At 39.9% G+C, this 19,375-nt stretch overlaps 2 protein-coding genes across 2 annotated transcripts; both read right to left on the bottom strand.

The window, feature by feature from the left end:
- Positions 1–1,796: 1,796 nt before the first annotated feature.
- Positions 1,797–4,179, bottom strand: nabp1b (nucleic acid binding protein 1b). The gene is made up of 6 exons (XM_079459823.1): positions 3,788–4,179; positions 3,461–3,599; positions 3,096–3,167; positions 2,841–2,928; positions 2,695–2,761; positions 1,797–2,607 (listed from the first exon to the last, which is right to left on the bottom strand). The coding sequence occupies exons 1-6, from the start codon at positions 3,879–3,881 to the stop codon at positions 2,441–2,443; spliced, it is 627 nt and encodes a 208-aa protein (XP_079315949.1). The 5' UTR covers positions 3,882–4,179; the 3' UTR covers positions 1,797–2,440.
- Positions 4,180–5,229: 1,050 nt separating this feature from the next.
- On the bottom strand, positions 5,230–18,330 carry cavin2b (caveolae associated protein 2b). Its single transcript, XM_079460384.1, has 2 exons — positions 17,597–18,330; positions 5,230–7,362 (listed from the first exon to the last, which is right to left on the bottom strand). The coding sequence occupies exons 1-2, from the start codon at positions 18,131–18,133 to the stop codon at positions 6,493–6,495; spliced, it is 1,407 nt and encodes a 468-aa protein (XP_079316510.1). The 5' UTR covers positions 18,134–18,330; the 3' UTR covers positions 5,230–6,492.
- Between the last annotated feature and the right edge of the window lie 1,045 nt (positions 18,331–19,375).

Raw genomic sequence — 19,375 nt, 5'->3', positions numbered from 1 at the left:
CAGCTGGATGGAGGAGTCACTCGGTGGCCGGCGAATGGCCCGTCTCCTATCACGGGACCAGCATTGAGGGAGCTAAAGGTATCGTCACATCACATTACCAAGCAGGTCCTAGACAGCTGTACGGCAGAGGAATCTATTCGACTTACGACATCTATGAGGCTTCCGATTACTGCAAGGAATTCAAGTCTAAAACCAATGGAAAGACGTACAGGGTCCTGCTGCAGAACAGAATCAATCCACACATGAGGAAAGTGTGTGGCAGAAAAGATTACTGGCTGATCCAGATTCCTAAAGGAACCTCACCTGAGAAAGAGAGAGAGATCGTGGATAAGTCCATTCGCCCGTATGGCATTCTGCTGAAACAGGTGTGAGCAGGTGAAGAGATGGACATCTTATTCTTGTTTATTCTTGGCCATGAGGTTTAGTGAGATGGTGATGTAAACCTGCAGTTTTGTCCAGTCACTCAACTCTATTTTCTGAAAATGAACTATTTATCTATATGCTAACTAATGATGAGAATGGGATGATGTCAAAAACAATATTGGTGGTTGCTATTTAATATAATTGTTACAAAATGATTTATTTTTTGGTAAACATTTAATTTATTGTATATTTGTTGTTTATAGTATTATGAAAAAGTATCTGAAATGTTTGGCAACAGTAAAAATGCATTTTTTCGTTGATTTAAATAAAGGACTAGTTTTGTGGTGGCTGAGCATCTGGATTAGATGTGCAATCTGTGAGATTGAGGATCTATTGATAGACAATAGCCCCAAATAGACAAACTGCTCTACAGAGTGTGTAAATATGTTCTCCATCTTCACAAAGAACCTTTAAATGTTTTTAATATCGCTGCAGTCACGGTGTATGGTGAATGGCAACCAATCATATATGAGGCCTTATGGATGTGACAATCCTGAAAATGGCTCTTACCAGACTATGTAAAATCATGCACTAAAAATAAAACGGATGCTTTACAAATTTGAAGAGAGATCTTGCATTGGGATTTGAACCACCAAATGTAAATATATGTTCTGTTAGCACAGTAAAAACCGTTGGTGAAAACTTATTTTTTCATGGTAATGTTGACATTATCACGGAATTGCCCATGTGCATTTTTTCGAAACACCGGGAAGAATGCAAAAAGTAGGGTTTGTGATTGACACGCACACATTTAACATCGTAGGTAAAGTCATGTGGTTTATGAGAAAACCATGTTACATAAACCACACGATTCTTGTTCTGAGGGAACAATGTAAGCAGCAGCACTGCTTCTAAAACTGAAGGTCACTCTCAACAGCATCAGTCTCCTGAAGAGCAGAGCTGCTGGACATTTGAAGATTTTTCTTGTTTCTTTTTCATTTAACAGAATCGACATCAAGTATGTCTACTGTGGAAGCTCCGTGTGCTCTCATATGCATTACTCTGCAGCATCACGCTGGTGTTCGTGAAATTGGCCAGCTATGGAACTCAATATAATCTATTGAATGCCTACTGCCATAACAGGAGGGGGATTAGTAGCGGTGGACTCAACAAATCTTGCAGGGGAATTTTCCATTACAGATGTACACCAGGAGATGTCTGTGAAACTCAATTCATTTAAAAGTATTCTACTTCATTTTGTCTAGTGGAGGGGAATTCTGATGAAAAACGTTTCTTATCCCTCTAGTCTACTTCACCTGATCCACTTTGTAGGCTTACTTTTTGAGGTTTATGCTTCGTCCGACTTGTTGATAGCCTTGACAGACAGAGATCTCGGTCAAGGCTGTATTGACAAACGTAAAGCCTAGTTTGTTAGGAAAAAAGTAAATGACTGTTGGGATTATAAAGGAAATCAAAATATAGGACACTAATCAAAGATCAAAATAAATATAGATTTGTATTTCTAACAAGAATTATATTTCTCATGGTGGATTGACCTGAAAAGAACATGGCCTATTGTGTTGCAACGGCTATTTTAGTTAAAACAAATCATTTTAACAATTTACATTTTCAATCATTCACATTAAGCTATTTAACCATTTTCCTTTATAATAGCCACAAAGTTCCACTTGTTATTTTAAACCGTAGATGTCGCTGTTTTCTCGCTGGAGCTTCTCTGAAATCTCACACTTGTCAGCAAAAGATGATGAAAGAAAATGAATTCACACTTAACCCACAAGTTACCTGCTTCCATTACAAAACTACAGTAAAAAAATACATAGAACTACTTGGAGTTTTACAATTCTTGAATGATAGAGATGCAATCTCACAAAAAGTACTACAGAAAAAAATATTGAACGCACAGATATGACATTATGATTTTCTTCGACTTTATTTGGCTCTTATTCAAAAAAACCTTGTTCAATGATTAAAATTAAGAACAAAAAAACAATACCTTCATAAATAACAGAAAACTACTGCAAACAAAAAAAAAGAAATACTATTTTCTCTGATGCTCTCATCTTTTCAGTGCCCGGCGAGGGTCCCGTCCATTAGTGGTGGGTTTGAGGCCACCTGGAACTTGGGAACCACCGTTCCAATGTGAACGGTTCAAACGTCGCCCACCGCCACCAAAAGGGCTCTCTTGTGAAGCTGGAGACGGGAAAAACACAGCGGGGCTGTTTGCTGTGAGGAGTAGAAAATAAAGACGGGATAGACTCTTCAACAGGTTTAAAAAGGGATCGAAAATGTTCAACATTTCAAATATGAAACCTGTAGGTCCAGCAGGTGTTCCAGAATTCTGAATACTAGGTGTGCTGCCCTGAGCTTCTGATTTCACCTGCTCTCCACAAAAACACACAAATACGCTCAAGGCTTTTTATTTCACAGCGTTTCTCTCTTCGTGCATTTGTACTCACATACGTGTTGTTTATTTGGTTGATTTTAGCCAGCACCTCTGGGTTAGGCTCACTGAAATTGGGAACCTCCGAGAAGACCATACAGAACCTGCAGAGAAATCAAACAATGAACTGGTCTGTCACATGCTCTTTCATGTTATATAACATTTACATTTAGCAGACGCTTTTATCCAAAGTGACATTATCCTATACATTTATACATGGGTATCTGCAATCCCCTGGCATCGCAGAAAGTGTAAACTGTGAAGAACTTACTCTCCGGTCTTTTGGAGGTCCCCTGTCCTCCCAATATATAGTGTAAGACATCCCTTGAAGAGAGATGCATATCTGAAATTGTATATAGATATTATTATGATAAACAAATATAAATAAAGCACAGCTCTCTTTCATTTAAATACATTAGTGTCAAAATTCGGATTTTTTGGAATAGATTTAATAAACAATGTTTACGATTTATTCGGACTTACTTCGGATCAACTATTTTAGAAAACTTAAGACTTAGAGAAAAAGAACGTGTAATGGCCATTTGAACTTAAAATACAACCCAGGAAACGTTTGTATTTTAGTAGTCTACTTGCAGGTAACTTCTAGAAAATCAATGGAAGTAATGTTTGACAAACCCTCGGTTAAGCCGGATGATATCTCCTGTTTGGATGAGGCTGCCAACTTCATCCCAAACTGATATAGTGACACTTCCGGTTCGGTCTGCCACTTTGCACGAGCGGATCTCGTGTCCATCCTTCGTCTTAGACACTCGACCTTCAAGAAACATAGACAGTATTTGACCTTTATACAAGTGAAGGTTCATACAGTGGTGTTATCCCTATCCATGCTTTTATTCTGGCGAAACACATCCGTCTAAAATAAAATGGATATGAACACAAACACCGAAGAAGGAAGTTCGCTCGACAAACACGTTTCCAAATGTCTCCACAAGTTTCTCTTACCCGTTTCCAGGACGATGAACACTAAATTGATATTTTTCAATCCTGGTTTCAGGTCTTTAATCAGATATGTATTTTCGTTGCATCCGTTTGCCATTCTCAAAAAGACGATGAGATCATTCCGGCCCGACAGCCCTCGCGCTGCAGTGTTTTATCGGCCCTACCGCCTCCACGTGCTCTCGTAATTATCCTAAATATGAGTTTCCAAGGTAACCTACATAAACGCCCTTTCTCCATCGACATCAGAGGGCGTCCATGTGCGATTCTTACCCCAGAAACTCTTATTTGGGATCATTCAGCGCACGTGGAGAAGCGTTTTACGGCCATGCATCCCGTTCATGCTCATTCGGAGCTTCCGAGCGGGTATTTAACACAAAACCATTCGATCCGCGCTCAAATGTGGACTGCAGATGCAGGTCAAATGCATTATTGTAAACATACTGTTGTTGATTAAAAACAAAATGTCGTCACGAACAGGATTCGAACCTGTGCGGGGAAACCCCATTGGATTTCGAGTCCAACGCCTTAACCTCTCGGCCACCGTGACACTACGTACTACGCGGAAAATTATTAGTTATAAAGTATACATATATATATATATATATATATATATATATATATACCGACGTTGCTTGATTTCTATCAGAAGATCTAAACGTACATTAAACACAAATGTAAAAAAGTCAAAACCAAAAACACTATATTTGACTAAAAATACACTAACGAACTTAAAGGTACCATAACGGGGTGAAGAGATCAACTATCGTTTAGGTGTTCTTGTTGGGTCTATAAACATCTATTGCTTGTTTTTTTGCGTTTGCTAACGTGGTTTAACTTGTTTTTCCTGTCAGTAAACGCCAGAGGGCGCAAGAGCCTTAAAGTTTTTCACATGGGGCCAATAGTATTTAGAATATTCTTAAAAAATAAACTAATTATGAAGCGATACATTCATAAATTGTATTAACTGACTAAAACAAGACGTAAACAAGAGTTAAAACCTGCTAACTTGTTTAATGGTTATCTAATAGTGATAAATGGGGATGAAATTTAATGTATATATATAAATATATTATAGAATTAAACAGGTTTTTTACACTTAACCAGGATAACACATTATATTTAGTGTATTTTAAGGTTGTGTGTTTTCCTTATTGTTACCGTGGCTAGATATGCAACTTTTTAACATGCGTTGACATGATATACATTATAATGTGAAGTTTAACCACTTACTGTGTAACACATATGTTTATGCACATGTCACGTTTGATCTAATCCAGCAATATGTTTAATTGATGACATTTTTCAAATCAAAGGCTCTGCTTTCCGTTATTGCCATAAAGTAATAAAGTCATAAAGTCATGGTTGTTGTTTCTGTTAAACACACATACTAAAGAATAAAAAGCTATGAATAGCGTTATAAAAGATACTACACGGAAATGAAAAGAAAGGGTTTAAAATCTTTATTTTTGTATGAGAACAATTTGAAGTGAAGTGACATGAAGTGTTTGCTGTAACGAAGCCTTTTCTTTGGCATGAGTCATAATTTCGTCTAAAAAAATGAAAATCAAGACAACATATAGCTCTCTCATATATATATTATGAAGTCATGGATGCGATTAAAATAAAATATGCAAATACAGATTAAAGGTCACAAGCAGGAGAAACAGTGAGTTAAATCTTTTCAAACACTCAAAAAGAAGCAAAACCACATCTCAAAGATCCATCCACCTAAAGCAAAGATACACACTTTTTGTTCAGCATTGGAATATTGAAATGAAAATGCTCAGACTGCTCACATATTGCAGACAAATTCACATCACAAACATAAAAAAACATTTTTAAATGGTCATGAAAAGACTGTAAAGATGTTGATCATGATATCAGATAAAAAAATATTTTTGTGGTGTGCATGATAGTGAGTGGCACAAATATTCCTTGATCTCTACCCTGGTGTAAGTCTGTCCTACGTGACATTTTAAAACATGACTTTTCCATTTTCTCTTCACCTCTCTGCAGCCTTATTTGCATCCAGCCGGGATGAACGTCTCGATCATCACTTTCAGAAATATGTCTGTAATCTTGACCGACCCCTCGGTGCCTGAAGGCTTTTCATAGCATTAGAAACGGTCTCTGCAAAGAGCCACATATCAGAATATTTTTGGATTACGGTCCGAGACATGTGGACAGGGATCCCCTGCGTAAACTGGATCTGAAACAACCCGAATACAGAATATTTATGCGTATATCACTTATCTACGTCTATATGTGGCGCTAACTTTCTTACGTTTCTGTAAATAAGGGTTCACAGTATATTTAGCATGATTACATACACATTTCTGATACAGTTGCTGTTTAGTTTGTAAACAACATTACATGGAACAGACCACACCGATCTTGCGGATAATCTAGGTTGCACAAAGTCAATATCGCGTTGAGAACTGGGCCAACGGTCAAAGCGTGCCCATCGGGTAAACGGAGTGCACTTGGCATTTATTGACTCGTCGGGTTTTGAGCATTTGAATTTCGTTTTTTTGCACACTAGGAGATGGTGTAAGACAGCAGAAGTCGACCTCTGCGAAGATGATACTCGGCCAGGGCAGATGACTCCATAACTTTAGGGGTTGTGATTGGAATGGCTGGCACTGATAAGGGAACGAGTGATTTCTCAGTTTAGAAGGACGTCACGGCTGGAATGAAGGGTTAGGACATTAGGATGCTTGGCCTACAGAAACACGCTCGGGTTGGCCTGGAGCTTCTCCTAGAGGGCTACCTTCACTCTCCAATCTTTCCTTTTCCTCCTCTTCTTCTTCGTCTTCTTCCTGCAAGGCATTGTGGGATGCGTCCTGGGGCAGCGTGGCAGAAAGAGCGTACTCCTCGCTGACATCTTCCTTGATGGACAGCTCGACCTCAGCCGTTCCGTTCAGGATGCCGGGCAGCTCGTCCTTCTCCATCGCCTCTACCGCCTCTTTGACCTCCTCTTGACCCGGCGCGAGCTGAGAGTGAACCTCTTGGAAGGGCAGGTCTTCGGTCGGGCTGTCAATCGGGACTAACTCGATGGAGGCGACGGCACTCGGCGAGCCTTCGGATTGAGCCGAGGCTTCACCCTCCGGTTCAGCGTCTCCGCCGCGAGCTTTCTTGACGTTGAAGGTGAGCGGAGAGACCTTGAAGGAGGAGCTTTTGGCACTCGGGTTCTTCTGGTGGTTGGGCGTCAGGCTCTTCTTGATTTTCTCCCGCTGCTCCTGTGACACGATCTTGGTGCCGAACTTGTTCATCTTCTTCTCGATGTTCTGCCTTGAGAAGGCTTTCTTCAGACTGTCCACTTTCTTCAGACTGGAGCGCTTGATCTTCTCCGTTCGAGATTTTTCAGTTCTGACCTCGTCTTCCATGTTCAAAACCCTCAGAACCTCGTCTTCGTCGTCGTCGTGTCCCTGCTCCTCATCCGAGGAGAGGTCGATGGTATGGAGGCCGTCTTCTTGAGAACGGTTGGGATCGACAGAGGGGTTCTCCTCCTCCTCCTCTAGTTCAGGCATGGCTTCAGGTTCCTTCACAAAGACGCTTGAAGGGATCTCGTTTTCCTCCTGCACAACAAAGATACACAACAGACGGTTAGAATCCAAAAGCGTATTTTTTGTTCACACCCACTTTATAACTTTCTCACCCCACCTCATGTTTAGTGCGAAAGATTGAAACATTTTGTCTCGCCAAGTTTTATTCAGATTACATAAGTGTTTACTGTTTAAAGCATTTGTTTCTTCACTTTGCACCACAGTGGAATGTAAGTCAGATTAACACGCACACGGTTTGTGCAAGAGTAAAAAATCTGATGATGCACACCGTCATGTGTTAGTGGGAGATATCTTGAATAGTTTCTACATCAAATCATAACCCGATGTTTTTGTATCAAAACAATATAAATGCATTCATAAAGCAAAGATGTTAAGATGAAATAACTTCAATTTAGAAGTATGAAAGAGACGCTTTTATTGTCTCCAAATGATTATTGACCTTTTATCAAAGCTTCAAGAATGTGTGTTGAAAATGTTTTCAGGCTTCTACGATTCAGAAAGGATATTTATAGGGTTACTCTGTCATATACACACAGTGACAAATGTTGGCGACAAGAACATTTGGTGTGAAAACATTGTGTTCCGACCCTCTTTCCCCTTCTGGAGACAATCACAAAGGCTGGATAATAGTGAGAGGATGGGGAAGGAAGGCCAGGCATAACCTTACACAGCTCATATCAGAGTTTCCACTGAGTCCTGGAGGACGGCCAAGACACAGAGAGAGAGAGAGAGAGAAAGAGAGAGCAGGGAAGTGTGTTGAGGGGCTTTGAAAGGGAGTAGGATGAGGGTCAGGAAACATTTGGGGTGGAGTGCACCAATAGGGACACCTGGAAACCCTGTTTGCACCTCACCCGCCCATCTGAATGTTCCATGGCATGTGAGAAATGCGCAGGGGAGTTCGAGGTCAAGAAAACCTCCCAGTTAATCTTTTTAGTTTGTTTGTATGAAACACACACACATACATTTTTCATATATATATATGGTAGATGCTTTTATCTAGGTGTGTGTGTGTGTGTGTGTTCGAAACCCACAACCTTTAGTTTACACTGCTAATGCAATGCATACCTCTTACATCACAGCCAACAAAAAAATGTTCTGATAATGTTTTACTAACATTCTTATTCCGTAATGTAACATTTCTGAATGTTGAACTATCGCTTTTTTAGCGATAACAAATAACGTTAAACAGATTTTCTGTTACAGCAGAAAATCTGTTGATAACTTTGAGAGAACGTTCTGAGAATGTTCCCTGATAGCTAAGATATCACACATATATTTTATGTTGTAAGAAATCTTTCATATACTTGTTTACCATAAACGCAAAGTTAAAACAATTCACAAACAAAGAACTATTTCTTTACTGTTTCACACTTTGCTGTTTAGTGTGCGCATGGGAACAAACGTTCTCTTAACGTTCACATTTGCTCTTCTGTGATGATAGAAAGGTTTTGTTCTCTCTGTTGTAACTCTCAGCCCGTGAGGGAATGTGAGTTTGGCCTGTCCGGTATAACAGGGATACATACACAAAATCTGGCATAAAATATCATTTTAAGGATTAATTATAGCAAATCTGTTCACCCTATAACAGAACTTTATTTTGGAAGGCAGATTTGGATCAAAGGGAGTCGTGTGGTTTTGCTGGCGCTGACGGAGAATAAATCTGGCCAACTCCCTGCAATCCTTTACATAGATTTTCCAATTTCCATCAGTCCTTAAATGAAGTTCCCACAGATGTTATATACGGATCACAACAACAAAGTGTGTTTTTATTAAAGGTTTTGCATCGCCGGCATCCAATCATTACACGGATGACTTAATATTATTGATATATGTCATATACTTTATGAAGTTAAGTGTGTCATTGTCAAATGCAATCCTATTAATGTTGTTAGGTTCTGTCTTCAAACGTTTTGTTTGTGATCGGGTCACTTTTCCAACCTGTGGAATCTCTTGAATCTTGGCATGACCAACTGAATGTGGTGAAAATGAACCATCGATAAGAGATGTCAAGAGTTATGAAATAATGTTTTACACCGGGAAAGTGTTGATTTGTGATATTTTGGTTTGGCACATTTGTTTTTCACTTCCAACAGATTGTGAATCAGAAGATAATGCATGCAAGTCAAATGCAAAAATGAAGAAAACAAACTGTTAATAATATATTATTTAATAATATTGTTTTTTATAGTATAAAATAGCATAAGAGAGATGTATCTGTTCCCTAAATTGTATCCATCACACTATAAAGACACATTTACGGTTTATTTGTCGGCTACCCACATATTAGAAATACTGTTCGGCCTTTTGTACCCTTACTATAAAAGGAATTAAATCATAAACTCGACTCAAATATTTATGTATAGTTCATCTTTAACTGCAAGGTAATCTGCAGATGAAAACAAATAAAGTTATTTTTAAATGAATATCTCCACAATAAGATACATTTCACAAATAAGAGATATTTCTTATGGCGTAGAACAAATCATTTTGGAGGTATTTTAAATCTTGCTAACAGGCCACTAGGTGCCAGTGTGTAGCTCAGACGGATGGAAACTACACGAAAAGATGGTATCAAGTCACTTGACCAGCCTGTGTGTCCGCAGCCATTAAATCCCTTTTCAGTCTTAGCTGGAGGTCTTACAGCAAACAGACATACAGCCGCATTTATGAACATTATATGTGGTCTATTTGTTTGAGTCATGTACTACAAATTTAAAGCAGAGAACATGTCACATAATCTCATATATGTATTCATATTTGTAATACAAACGATGTTGTTTACATACGTACATACGTACTGTATATTAAAAACAACCCGCTTATCTTGGGAATATAGAAAATCAACGTTTATTTGCGTATGTTGTTAGTGACATTTTATCCGTTAAATCCGCATGTTTTACATATGTAGGATTTCTGACTCACAAACTGAAAACTCAAACCCATCCAACCACCAACCCACCCCCATGCAGCAGAGCCTCATGGAATGAGAGTGGAATGTTGACATTTCACGTGTGTTTGACTTTAACTACAGCTTGTGTCATGGCACAAGAGAGAACGGTTTCTTCAGACTCCCATTGTACTTTAAATCACTCCTGATGCTACGCAGAAGCTGTTGGACAGAAACACGCAACGTATACCATTATTTACAATAGTAGCAAAAGCATTAGGTACAACAGAAGAACCTCGAGAAGTTTATGCGTTCCTCCTGACGCCCCAAACCCTCTCGGTGATCTGAGTGTTTCTCTCCTGAATCATTTTCAACACTTCATTCCAACATTCTGCATCAGATTTGGAAAAGTCGTTGTCAATGACCCATGAATGTTCTTCACTCTGTGTGTAATCTGACTTCTCGTAGTTTGTTTTTGTCACGTAAAACCACGGTTGCCTCATGTGAAGTCAAATGAATCTTCAGGTTTGATTCATTTGTGTACTAAACCGGTCTCTCTTGCCTCGGGCAGCGCGGGATCTGGTGATGGCTCAGTTGCTACATGTTTTCTCATACACGCAGCCAAACGCTCACCAATACCTCACATAGAGTTAACAACGTTTTCTGTTTGCATTCAGAGCGTTTTCAGAGAGGCTTTTACTACTGTGTGTGTGGGATTGAATCATATTGCAGAACAATGCAGGCTTTGTGAATGCTTTATTTACACGAGAGAAAGAAACAGGTTTCAATTGATGTGAATATTGAACAGATGTTGTCCTTATTGACGCATAAGAGCCTGCATCCAGCACAAAACATTTCAGTCACGCCTATAAAATGAAATGTGATGTTTCTGGTTATCTTTAAGATCTTCTGATCGGAAGATGAATGCATGCATGCTTAAAATGAGTTTTAGCAGAAAACATTGCATTGTAATACATAAACAATTTAGGATTACATTTTTGTCTGATTCATTCTCACACTTCCATTTGCATTATGTCTGAATGTAACACTGTCCTACATATAATTATTTTAATTTTAATTGCTAAACATCTTATGAAAATTCACAATAATTCAATTTTAAATCATTTTAATCAATTCAATATTTGTCCTGTTTTCAATTACACTACAAAAGCAGCTTGTTGGATTTACTTACATTTTTGGCTCAATTTACTTAAAACAATATATAAAATACAAAAACAAAACTATATACAGTAAATCCTACAAACTGTTTTACTTTCTGTGTATTTATTTGACTTCTTATGTGTCTATTTTGCCATGCATTTTGTTTCGAAGCTGCAACAATGCAAAATTATGAAAACTTGGGGAAATACATTTGAATTAAACCGAACTTGGTAACAACAATCCAACATGGTTTAGTTTATTCACTTATCCCAGCATTTTACTTAGAGGGAATACATCCGCATTTAAGGTATACTTTTGATCCCATGACCTAGATTTTGTTCTATATTGAGCTACGGGGTCTGTTTTCGTGGTTTTGATTACCCAAAAAAGTGTGTACAGAACAAATAAGTTCAAAACTTTCATCACACTCATTTCAAGTACCCAAGCACCTCTGTGTACCACGCCGCCTCCTCTCATAGCCGTCAGGTCGAGCGTTATCTAAGATGCTCTCCAGTTGTTTTTGCAATCCTCACTTAATGTCCTAAACACACTTGACACATGGTCCACCTTCAGGGGTTATGAAGGATCGAGCGCACATATTTGGTTAAAGGTGGGGTGATTTATAGACATAAGCGACTGTGTTTGGAGGATTTGTAAATGATGAGTTTATTATCTCGAGCAATGCAGCGTGATTGGCTGAAAGCGTTTGCTCCTGACGCCCCTTAACATCGCATCTGACAGGAAACAGCTGTCTGCCCATGTGCTGGTGGCACACGTGAAAAACATACTTTGGAAAAACACAGGAATCTCTGCAACACACTGAGACTGAGAGTGAGCGAGAATTTCCATGCTGGTCAACCAAATGTAGCCATGTTGTATTTGTCATTATGGTGGTGAACAGTCTTTGTAATGACTAAAAGGGAGATTTGTTAGCTTGGTGGTTGTGTGTGTGTGTGTGTGTGTGTGTGTGTGTGTGTGTGTGTGTGTGTGTGTGTGTGTGTGCGTGCATACATGTGTGTGTGTGCGTGTGTCTGTGAGGTTTTATTGAAGAATGTCAGAAATCAGGCAAACACAAGAGTTGGAATGGAAAGGGGCTGAAAGAGCGGAAGAGGGTTTTCCTCTTGAAGAAAATCAGCCTTGGAAACGTCTAGCAATGCTTCAGTATGGATGTGTGAAGAGAGAGACATAAACACTGAAGACAGTGATTAAGATCTTGTGTTTAATGTCTGAAAAGATACATATTGATTTATTTATTATGGAATATCGTCACTGTCCTTCTGAAACCTCGTATGTCCAAATGTGCAGTTTTTTAAGAAAATGAAAAAAGATACTCTGTACTGTTTAAACAATTATTACTGTGTTGTCCATGTTGACAAGCACTTTTACAACTTTTAATTAGCTAAATATTTGCAAAAAACAGTGACAATGGGTGACTAATAATAATTTATGATAAAAAAGTATTTCGCCAAAATAATATATAATATACGATATTAATGTTTTTTGCCAAAATATGAAGATTCAAGGTTTCAAGGCAGCGATGTATATTATGGAATATACAAGCGTAACATTGAGCCTTTAATAAAATCTGTATTTTACTTTATTTTAAAATCAAATGTAAGATAATGTTAGATTAATAACAACGTAGAATAAACCTACAAAACAGGAGTCAGGATACAATGAGGATGTGTGATCTTAAACAGCGAGCTTTATAGTTTCTGTGAAGTAGGTCTATTGTAAATTTGTGTCCTGGCATTTATCTAGCATGTGTGTGTTGAGATGAGTTCCCATGGCATTGTGTGTGTATGTGTGTGTGTAGGGTTTTCTCTTTGTCTGGTTTGGCTCCCTGTCACAGGACACACACAATGACAGCTTTTGTCTCTTCAGTGCGTGCGTGCATGTGTGTGTGTGTGTGTGTGTGTGTGTGTGTATTTAGATAGCAGTCAGAGCTCTGTCGGCATTCATAACTCAAGTTTCAAAAGAATGCAATAATGTGTGTTTTCATTACATCAAACATTATGTTTACCTCTATCTACAGAGTGACGTCTCTCTCTTCCTCTATGTTGAAGTAATATCACACAATACTAGCAAAATATATCAGTCGTCCCAAACACTATCACAGTCAGCTATTAACAGAGAACTTTGTGTTCAGTATGTTCATCTTCATTTCAGATTTGATTATCAAATGTGGTTTTGAATGGCTTATTTATGAGTTTTGAGTATACGGAGGAGGAGGGGAGGTCAATGTATTCAAATCTAAACTATCGTTTAGGGTCACGCATAGACGGTTTCATCGGAGGCACGCGCATGGCCCGAAGTGAACTTCCGGTCTGTGTTTGCACATTGGCTAGTAATTGCACTATAAAATAAGAATGTTAATATTTCAATATTAATTAATATGAATATTTAATCGTATATTAAATTAGATTAAAACTACTCAACGGTTATTGATTATTTGCGGAGCTCTACTTGAAGCGTTTGCGTAATGTTGCCGCTGAAACCGTCTATTAATATCTTTCAAAATAATAGTAAACTCATTACAAGTATAAAAACAACAAATTTCTTTTTGGGAGTTATGTTGTGACAAAAACAAACAAATAAATAAATACTACGTCAGCTTCTTGAGATCTTTATAAACAGAATTAAAGGACGTTTTTTAAATGTTTTTTAAAGGCTACGTTTGCACAACAACCATACATTTTTGTCTACAAAACAATCTCAAAAATTTCTGACTTCATATGTAAAGATTTGTGAGGTCAAAAGGAGACACATCCCACTCAAGTTAATTTCTATAAGGTAAGTGTACTTCCATTAGTGTACTTCCAAGTGTACACTCTCATTTGTAAGTGGCTTTGTATCTGGTGTCTGATAAAAACCTGACTACAACTTTGAGTACAAATAAAATCAACGGTGACCATGTGCAATATTTGACAGGATCTTGTAATATTTCACCCCCTACAGTGAAATAGAGCCCGAGGCCACATCCTCAAAAATGCTTCAATCATTTGAGGAATTCTGGACGCTCCATGTCACCGGCGGAGTAAATATTTCTGCCGACAATAATTCAACTGCTCAATTCAGAAATTTTGCGAATGATTTGATAAATCTGATATTATGCGGTTAAATTGTTACATACTTTGCAGTCATGCAATTCTGTTTATTTACATCACTCGCTGATATAAACACTCATTGCTTTATTATCAACTTCAACCATCAGATGTTTCATTCCACAGGAATGAATTGTCATTTCCTCTCTCTTTGTTTCAACACCACAAAACATGACCGCTGTGTTCTGCGTTCCCATGCCACAGTACTTTGAAGTTTTATTTATTGAGATGTACTATTGTCTTTTACTCAATTATGCGGATTAACCTGCTTTTGTTCAAAAGAAATCAGAATGTCAAGGTTTTAAAACCAGACACGTACACGTGCTGCACATGCCGAGTGAAAGTTCACAGGGTGGGTTTTGTGCAGTTTCATCATCAGTTATTGTAAAACCAGAGACAATTATGTTGTAAAACCTCCACTGCGCCGAAGCCATTGTCTCATTTTCATCTCGCTCTGTCTCTCTTTCATTAGACGGGGGTCAGTGGGGACTGTGACAGAAAGAGTTTGAAGCGAGATAATAACTTTTTGATGGACAAAAGTAAACAAACACTCTAGTCTCCCTTTGTATCGGCCTTCGTTCGCCCACTTCTCCTCTTTTCTCCCCCCTCTCTCTCTCTCTCTCTCTCTCTCTCCCATTGGAGAGGCACAGATAGCCTTATTAGGTTAAAGCAAAGCAGTAAAAATATTCCATCTTGTGCGCTGAGATTTGCCTTTCAGTGCACCGAAAACTAAAGCAATGACAATAATGAGAACCTGAACATCTTCTGCAACTGATACAGTCCATATGTTGAGTTTTGGAAAAACATGCATAAAACCAATTAAACCGGTTAGAAAGTTGCATCACGCTGAGGATTTGCAAATGAAATGACAAAATTGTTTAACTAACACCTGGAACAAAGAATCTCAAACTAGAAACGTCTGGCCTTTTATGTCTGTGAGTCTGGTCACTTATGTCTTCAAACACATCTCAATGGACTTTAATTGATTGTGGTTACTGGTCTATTTATATCTCTTGGACAGAAGAGAGAGAGAGAGAGAGAGAGAGAGAGAGAGACTCGCTTCACTTCTGGAATGTGAGGTTTCGAGCCAGAGTTTCTTCTTAAGCAAGAACAGTGTTCTCGCTCCCTCCTGTCGCCCGCCTGAGGGGTGGGAGACAAGCACCCCTGATCCAACAGCAGCAGGAGAAGATAAAAGTGAAAAACATGAACGTGGAGGGTGTGGCGGAGCACCTGAATCTAGCTTTAGAAATGAGGAAATGTTTTATCTTTCAAATAAAAGTTCAAACGAACAGCCGTTTGTTGACCGAGCACACCGCAACGTTTTTTTTGTCTTCACTCTTTCGCAGTTATTCTTCAAGCTTGTGTGCTGTATAAACGCCACAGAACCTGGCTCCTTTGTTCTCTTGCAGGAGTTTAATGAGCTGAGGAGGATCACATCGGGCATTCCCGAGGACCCTGGCAACCCGGAGAGGTACACAAAACCAGGAGAATGTGTGTAGGGGTCTATCGGACGAACAAACATGCGAGCTTTAGGAACGCGTGTGTCCACCCTTCCTGTGATGCACGACAGACCACAAGAGCCCAGAGGTGAATTAAACACGTTTCCTCAAAGCCGGACCAAACATGTCTGGACTGCTTCGCAAAGCTTACGAAAATGAAAAACAGCTAATTAAATCCATTCCGTAGGGCAAGAGCACAAAATAATTTGGAGAATGCGGCACGGGACGGCCTTTCGCCATCCACTGTTTTTCACAGATTCACAAATAAACAACATAGGCTCCATAGCAACACGAACAACATTTTCAGGCAGCTGCAACGAACAGAACTCTATTCACTGTTCTCAGACTATCGAAGGGAAAGTTGATTTTTTTTACAGCAGTCCTTGAGTTGAGAGAGAGAGAGAGAGAGAGAGAGAGAGAGAGGGGGAAATAGAAGGCTTCTCTCAACTCTCCCTTACTTTGGAATCATTGAGTCATTCGACAGATTGCAGGTCTGGCGGTAAACAGCAGCGTGGCCTACAGCACAGGCTTTCTGACGACAGGATACACATTACTGAAGCTGATCTCTGGGCACACCTTCTATTCAAGGCCATTGTGCTTGAAATAATAGCTTTTGGCTAAGCTTCAAAACAAGCCTCCCATGTCGAGTCTCTCTCGAGCGTTCTAGTTCTTTCCGTTTACAGCCCCAAACGCTCTTCGTTCAGACGTTAATAAATGACATCAGGCTTTGCAAACTCTGCAACGTCCAGAAATAAATGACTGTAATAGCGATAGTGTCTTCTAAGATTTGACCCTCGAGCAACCGCATTAAGAGATCGAGATTGGACGCGACCACTTTCCACCCCACCTCAAAATGACCCTAAGCCACATCACACCTTCTTAGCATTGCTTTCATCTCTACAATGCGAACTGTGACCCCTCTGCCCCACCTCAAATGTGATCACGTGATCTGTTGTCCAACTGTGATGTAATTTGGTACACAACGTGACATCTTTACATTTATGCATTTGAGAGATGTGACTTACAGTGCATTCGACATACAGTTGATCAGTGTTTCGGGGGAATCGAACACACGACATTCATGTTGCTAACACAGTGCTCAACCAATTGAGCTGGGAACACTGCAATATTTAAAGAATGACGTTTTATGACTGTGGTCTTATAGACATGCATTTGTAGATGCCACATTTGACCACTCCCGACATGTCGAAACATCCGCCATTTTGGAACAGTCAACATTTCAGAAGTGTTCATCACTCAAGCCACACAGTTGCACAGCAGTTGTTAAAAGTGAAAACGAGTCATCTGCATGAGAATGTGTTGCTTTGTGTATTAACTCAATAGCCCTCAATGCCTTTGTCTTTTTGTATTGTGATAGAGGTAATATTTGATGTTCATCCATGTGTCTATGGTTAAAGATTCACAGACAACTTGCTCTCGCCATTCCGATATATCGGATGACTTGGGCTAACAAGGCATCTATGCATGTATATATATATATATATGTGATTGGAGACCAAATTTAAGGAACTTGGTTTAGTCGTCGATTCAGCAATTAACAAGCACACACAAGGCACACACACCCCTTCATGTACCTGGAAGATGAGCACTTTGAAGTTGTTCCTCTTGAGCAGGTGAGCGTGGTTGACCTCCAGCTTCTTCACCTGCATGGCCTGCTTATCCATCTTGTCCTTCACCTCCTTCATGTGGATGCTCACCTTGCGGCTCTTCTCCAGCAGTTTGCTGACCGTGTTGGAGGTGGAGGTGTGACTCTTGGACAGCTTGGTCATGTCGTTCTGGATGCCCCTCACCGCCCCCTCTATCTCGACCTGTCGCGTCTCCATCTTGTGCTGGTTCTCTTGCACCGTGTCCAGCATGTTCACCAGCTTGTCCAGAAGGGTCAGAACCGTGATGGCGTTCACCGGGCCCACGGCGTTGTCTTTCAGAGTGCCCGCGGTGGCCTCCCCTCCGGGACTGCTGGGTTCTCCTGCCGGTGCGTTGGCGGTGCCCAGCTGGGAGAGGCTGTGACTGGGTGAAGGTTGAGTTGGGCTGGGGGTGGGCACCACCAGCTCCTGACTCTCATGTAAGCTGGCCATGCTGCTCCTCTCTGCCTGTACTGCATCTTCTCCCATCCTGAAGTTGTTTTTAGGGTCTTACTTTGTGCAGGAAATTAGTGTCGCCGGACTCGATTTTAGTTCCGTCAGCTTTGATATTTGTTTACAGACTTGTGGGAAACTTTTCAGCTTCCAGGTTCAGCGTATCCCACCCCTTTTTGAAGATAGCCGGTCGCTTTCTCTCGCTCCCTGCTCTCTCTCCCCGCTCTGGAAGAGCAGGACAGAGGTTTCCCCACGGCTTAAAAAGCAGGTCCACACCCTGCGGGGGTGGAGCTTGGTTTCCATGTCGACTAGCCCGGCCCATCGGTGAGGGAGTTATGTGTTTGCATGTGTCAAGTGCGAGTATGTGGGTGTGTACAGAGGAACATGAGCAACTCTCTCCACATGTAGTGCCCTCACCCCCCCTAAATCTCTCTGGCTTTCTCACTTCTGTTTGTCTTGAAGAGAGAGAGATGATACTAAGAGTCATGTTTGAACAATGAGCTCATCTGCAACAGATCAAATTGAAGAGATACAGAAAGAAAGACTGAAAAAAGTGTGTGCGTGGGTTTTTCCTGCAAAGAAATCCGATTTGTTGATGTGAGCGAGCGTCCGTGTTTGTGTATCTATACCGCGCGAGACTGTTTACAGTTGTGGTCATCGTAAATTTATTCTATAAAATATTGTCACACAAAAACTTCTCAAGCCGCGCAAGTGGAAGTATTTGTCTAGGAGTAGCAGCATGGCGATGTGAGAAACTTTGCATTGACCGTACACCTCACCTACAAATCATACGCGTCTTTTCAATCTAAATAAAACACGGTCAAAGACTAAACATTTTGATGAGATCTTATTCAAAATGTTACTCATTGACATTAACAAGATTAAAAGGAATGTAAGAGGAATGTTTGCCAGAGTCTCATCTGCATCTCAGACATTTCTCCTGAGAAAGTGGGTCAGAAATCATCATTAGAGTTTAAGAAGAGATGTCAACAATGTCCCAAAACCAGCTCAGAGTTGTTCTGCGATCAGGAGTCTCAATATGAGCTCAAACATTCAAATCCAGATTGTTGGACCTCTACAATCTACATTCGTTTACAGCTCCGCACTCTTCATGGAATTAAAATGATTTACAGTCTCATCTGTTCATTCATTTCGGAAACTAATCTAATAAAGATTTAAAATGTTCATATGCTTCAGTTCTGTTTAGTTTGGCGTTCACGTCACATCACGCATGCACAAACAAAAACAATGAGTTAATTGCTCTCATTTCCTTCTTTC

This window comes from Barbatula barbatula, assembly GCF_947034865.1.
Source record: "Barbatula barbatula genome assembly, chromosome: 7".
Lineage (NCBI taxonomy): Eukaryota > Metazoa > Chordata > Actinopteri > Cypriniformes > Nemacheilidae > Barbatula > Barbatula barbatula.
The sequence above is the reverse complement of the archived record's forward strand: the minus strand, read 5'-3'. Positions and strand labels throughout refer to the sequence as shown.